Source organism: Salvelinus sp. IW2-2015, linkage group LG22, assembly GCF_002910315.2.
Source record: "Salvelinus sp. IW2-2015 linkage group LG22, ASM291031v2, whole genome shotgun sequence".
Taxonomy (NCBI): Eukaryota; Metazoa; Chordata; class Actinopteri; order Salmoniformes; family Salmonidae; genus Salvelinus; species Salvelinus sp. IW2-2015.
Window position 1 is genome coordinate 8,700,484 of NC_036862.1, and position 3,923 is coordinate 8,704,406.

The window sequence follows — 3,923 nt, forward strand, 5'->3', positions numbered from 1 at the left end:
TCCTGGGATAGCAGACTGATGGCTGGGCCCTATCTCTGTTCTTACAGAATGGTAAGAAGTGTTGACTCTACTGTTGAAGACAAGGCATCACAGTGGTTTAAAGGGACAGTGCTTTCTGCCGACTGAAASGTTCTACGGAAATGTTTCCGGAGTGTTTTTACCCATGTACTATGCATAATGATGTAGATTTTAGGGTTATTTTCGGTTCGTATCACCAAATGTCAGGTAGGGAGGTACAGAGTCAGAACGAGGCCTACATTCAGGCATCAGGAGACATACAGATGTAGGATCTTAATTTGAGCCAGTTTGCTAGAGCAGGAAAATAATACTGCAGGAACTGGAAATTATGTGGATTTGAATTAATGATACGTTTTGTAGGGTTTGATCTTTTTTTGTAAGGAAAAATCAAGTCTGAAATTTCAAAGTGGCCTTTTAAACCTCAAATACACCATGAGTTGTAAATGGGATACCTGCATTGCAGGAAAGTTCTCCAGCAACAGGGTGATCAAATTAAAATCCCACATCTGTGTTGAAAAAAAATGCCAAATGAATTAAGTTTCAGTTCAAAGTGTTGGGGTTTGTAAGCTTTTCCCATCCTTTGTAAACATTTGCCCTTCTTGAATTTGCCTACACTGTCTTTCAAATGTTTGAGTATGCTCTCCCACCCACTGTGAACCTAATAACCCTGTCTAGTTGGACTTTTCTACAATGTCTCTGGTAGAATGTGTTCTGTTCTGTGCATAAGGTTTATAAAAAGAGCACAAACGTCTGTAACAAGCATGTAATCAGTCCACAGGGTTTAGTTAGTTATGGAGCATATTGCATTTCATACAACCTTCATACAACCTTCATACAACCTCTGTTATCTGCCAGACTGGCGAACCCCATCCTCCCCACTTTATTCAAAATACAATACAGTTTGACAGCAGGCCCTTTGAGTTAAGGGTGGGGCACTTGTTGCGGTTTGTGCTTGTGTTATGGCGGCCATTTACAACTGAATACCTGAAATAACATCATAGTTGAAGGGCATTGTAGATTTCCTCTCTCCTCCAGACACGATTTCATATCCAAATCTGGGCCTTTGACATGCCAAACATGCCACAAAACACATCCCCATATTATATTCGACCATGACGAGCCAATGGGTCAAAGAGATGAAAATGTACTCACCCTTACATACAGCAGCAGTCATATCCAATAAAAACAAACAAATAAGTGCAATTATAATTATATTGACGCTTCACTTTCCCATGACTTACAACCACAAGAGGGAGGCATGTAATGAATTCATAAATGGCATATACAGTCAATTTATTTAGACAAATATCTAGACCAACATAACTAACCCCACTAACAGACCACTAGTTTAAATCTGTGGCTGTTTGGATGTATGTTTAAACTATGAAGTATAGCCTATAGGAGGCCTATATGTTAAAGTGTTGTATATCAACCTCCACATATTTGTTTCAGCAAGAGAATATCAACGTGCATGAGGGGGGGGGGGGAGAGAAGGCTAGTACTACAACTCAAGAGGCATCCCCTCCACGCAAGACACGCCTTGTCACCAAAATGTGGGTGGAGCTAGGCTTCTCAACTATTTATTTGGGATTCCAACAGATGGCTGAGAAACTTCAGAAGCGCTTGATTAGGGCGTCCTCCTGCACCAACACAGAACACACTCTACTGTGAAGTGGGATAACCTGACTGAGGCATCAGTACAATGCCATCCGACTTCCTAACGCCATTTTTGGAACTGGAGGATGAGTTCTGCAAGGTAAGAATATGTTTTGAAATGTTTATTAATACATCAGGCTAYATAGCACATGTCTGAAAGTTATACGTTTTATTTAAACTGGTAAATAATACACTATCAAATATAGCATTTAATAATTGTACCTTGGAGTTGTATGTGTGCCTTTTTATCAACGTTTTGGCTAAAAAGAAAAGGCTTCAAACTTTCTGATTCACGTGCGTAACGGTTTCCATCTGTCGTTCATTCCTTGTCAAATCAAGCGCACTATAGTCAACTTTTGGAACTTGACATGGGCTATTGTGTTTGCTTGCTGTTTATTGTTTATTTGGTTCAGCATATATTTACATTGTATTAGCTTRACCATGGCTTGAATCCCCGGTCTTGGAATGTGACTTTATTCTTCTCTTGTGTGATAGAATTTCCGTGGTCTGGACATGCCAGATGGCGCACCAGCCACCACGCAGATGCAGCGCGTCGTGGGATTTCAGCGCAGACACTCACTATGCCCGGTTACCCTGCCCAACTCAAAGTTCAACAGCGGGAGTGTGGACCCAATCGGCGAGCCAGCCTGCTGGGCCCTTACTAACACTGCTAACCAGCAGTGGAGCCTGAAACACCAGCAACAGTTGCCCCGCTCCTCTCTCAACCACATCCCATTCCGTGTGGACCGTTCGGTCAGCATGATAGAGGGCCATGTTAGCAGCTTCGGGTACAACGAGCAGCAGCTCCCCACYACCCCTCCTCTGATGCCCCCACCCGGCCTAAGTATCAGCACCAGCTGCCTGTCATCTCCAAAGTCACTCGCCCCCTCCCCTCCCATCTCCACCCGGTACAAAACCGAAATGTGCCGCACTTACGAGGAGAGTGGCACATGCAAATACGGAGCCAAGTGTCAGTTTGCCCACGGCACGGATGAGCAGCGTGACTTGAGCAGGCACCCGAAGTACAAAACCGAGCCTTGCCGCACGTTCCACACCATTGGCTTCTGCCCCTATGGCGCCCGCTGTCACTTCATCCATAATGCGGACGAGCAGCTCGGGCCGGAYGGCGGAGCGCCACCTCAGCGACAGAAGATGCGAGAACGCCCACAGCTGTTGCGTCACAGCATTAGTTTCGCTGGCTTCTCCTCTCCCCAAGCGCTGACCGGATTCCMACCCGTTCCAGAGCCCATGCTGTTCTCCAGGGCTTCCTCAGTATCRTCCCCGCCCTCCACAGGTAGCCCAGAACTGCTGTCCCCATTGTTTCCAGAACCTGCTACACTAAAGCACAACTATCCGTTCTCATCTGACTTCGGGAACGATCAGATTAATAACAACCCTCACTTTTACGCCATCACTGACTCTAAGTGCCAAACTGTCTGTGCGCAAAAGTCAGCTGCACATAACTCTCACCGCAATGCCTTCTCATTCACCGGCCTGCCTGCCATGCAGCGGTGTGCTTCACCTGACTCTCTTTCCGACCAGGAAGGCTATACCAGCTCCAGTAGCCAGAGTGGTTGTGAGTCCCCTGGCCTTGAGGGCAGACGTCTCCCCATCTTTAGCCGCCTCTCTGTCTCAGATGACTAAACTTTAACTGGACATTGCATTCTCATCCAAACAGAGGAATTCTGCAAAGTGTTGTAAAGCTAGCCAACATATATATATTTTTTAAATATCCATGTATACTGTTGTATACCCGTTTTTAGCTACTATGGGTGCCTCAACTAGCTTTACAGTATCCGTGGTGTCTTTGCTGAGAGAGTTCTGYTGGGGAATTKTTTTTGTACCCATTTTGAAAAAACATGTCAGTAATGATACTTTTGGGCTTGGTAGAAGGACAAACCTACTGTGCACACGTGTGCTTTTTACAACTTCAACGGTTCTCCTTATACCCTTGCCCTTTAGAGTGTAACCAAAGCTGAACATAGTATCTATCTTGTCTTGTAGGCAGAGTAAATGTTGAAATGTATCCAAAAATGTAGCTAGGCCTACTGTAAACAAATGTAGCCTTTAGTAAAGGCAACTAATTGACAGTATTATCAGGTAGTCTAACTATAGAGCTTTTTTTTTTTTAGATGTATTTATTTTGTATGTTTTCACAGAGTTTGTTTATAATTGTGTTGTGGACAAAGCAGAAGGACATGCTTTACTCTTTGCTTTGTTTGAGCTATCGCGTAGCTTTAGAACTTTGA

The 3,923-nt window shown here is 44.3% G+C and overlaps 1 protein-coding gene across 1 annotated transcript; it reads left to right on the forward strand.

Moving 5' to 3' along the window:
- Nucleotides 1-1,626: 1,626 nt before the first annotated feature.
- On the forward strand, nt 1,627-3,414 carry sb:cb81 (mRNA decay activator protein ZFP36L1). The gene is made up of 2 exons (XM_023967019.2): nt 1,627-1,774; nt 2,170-3,414. Exons 1-2 carry the CDS (start codon nt 1,721-1,723, stop codon nt 3,316-3,318), a joined length of 1,203 nt encoding a protein of 400 aa, XP_023822787.1. The 5' UTR covers nt 1,627-1,720; the 3' UTR covers nt 3,319-3,414.
- The last annotated feature ends 509 nt before the right edge of the window (nt 3,415-3,923 follow it).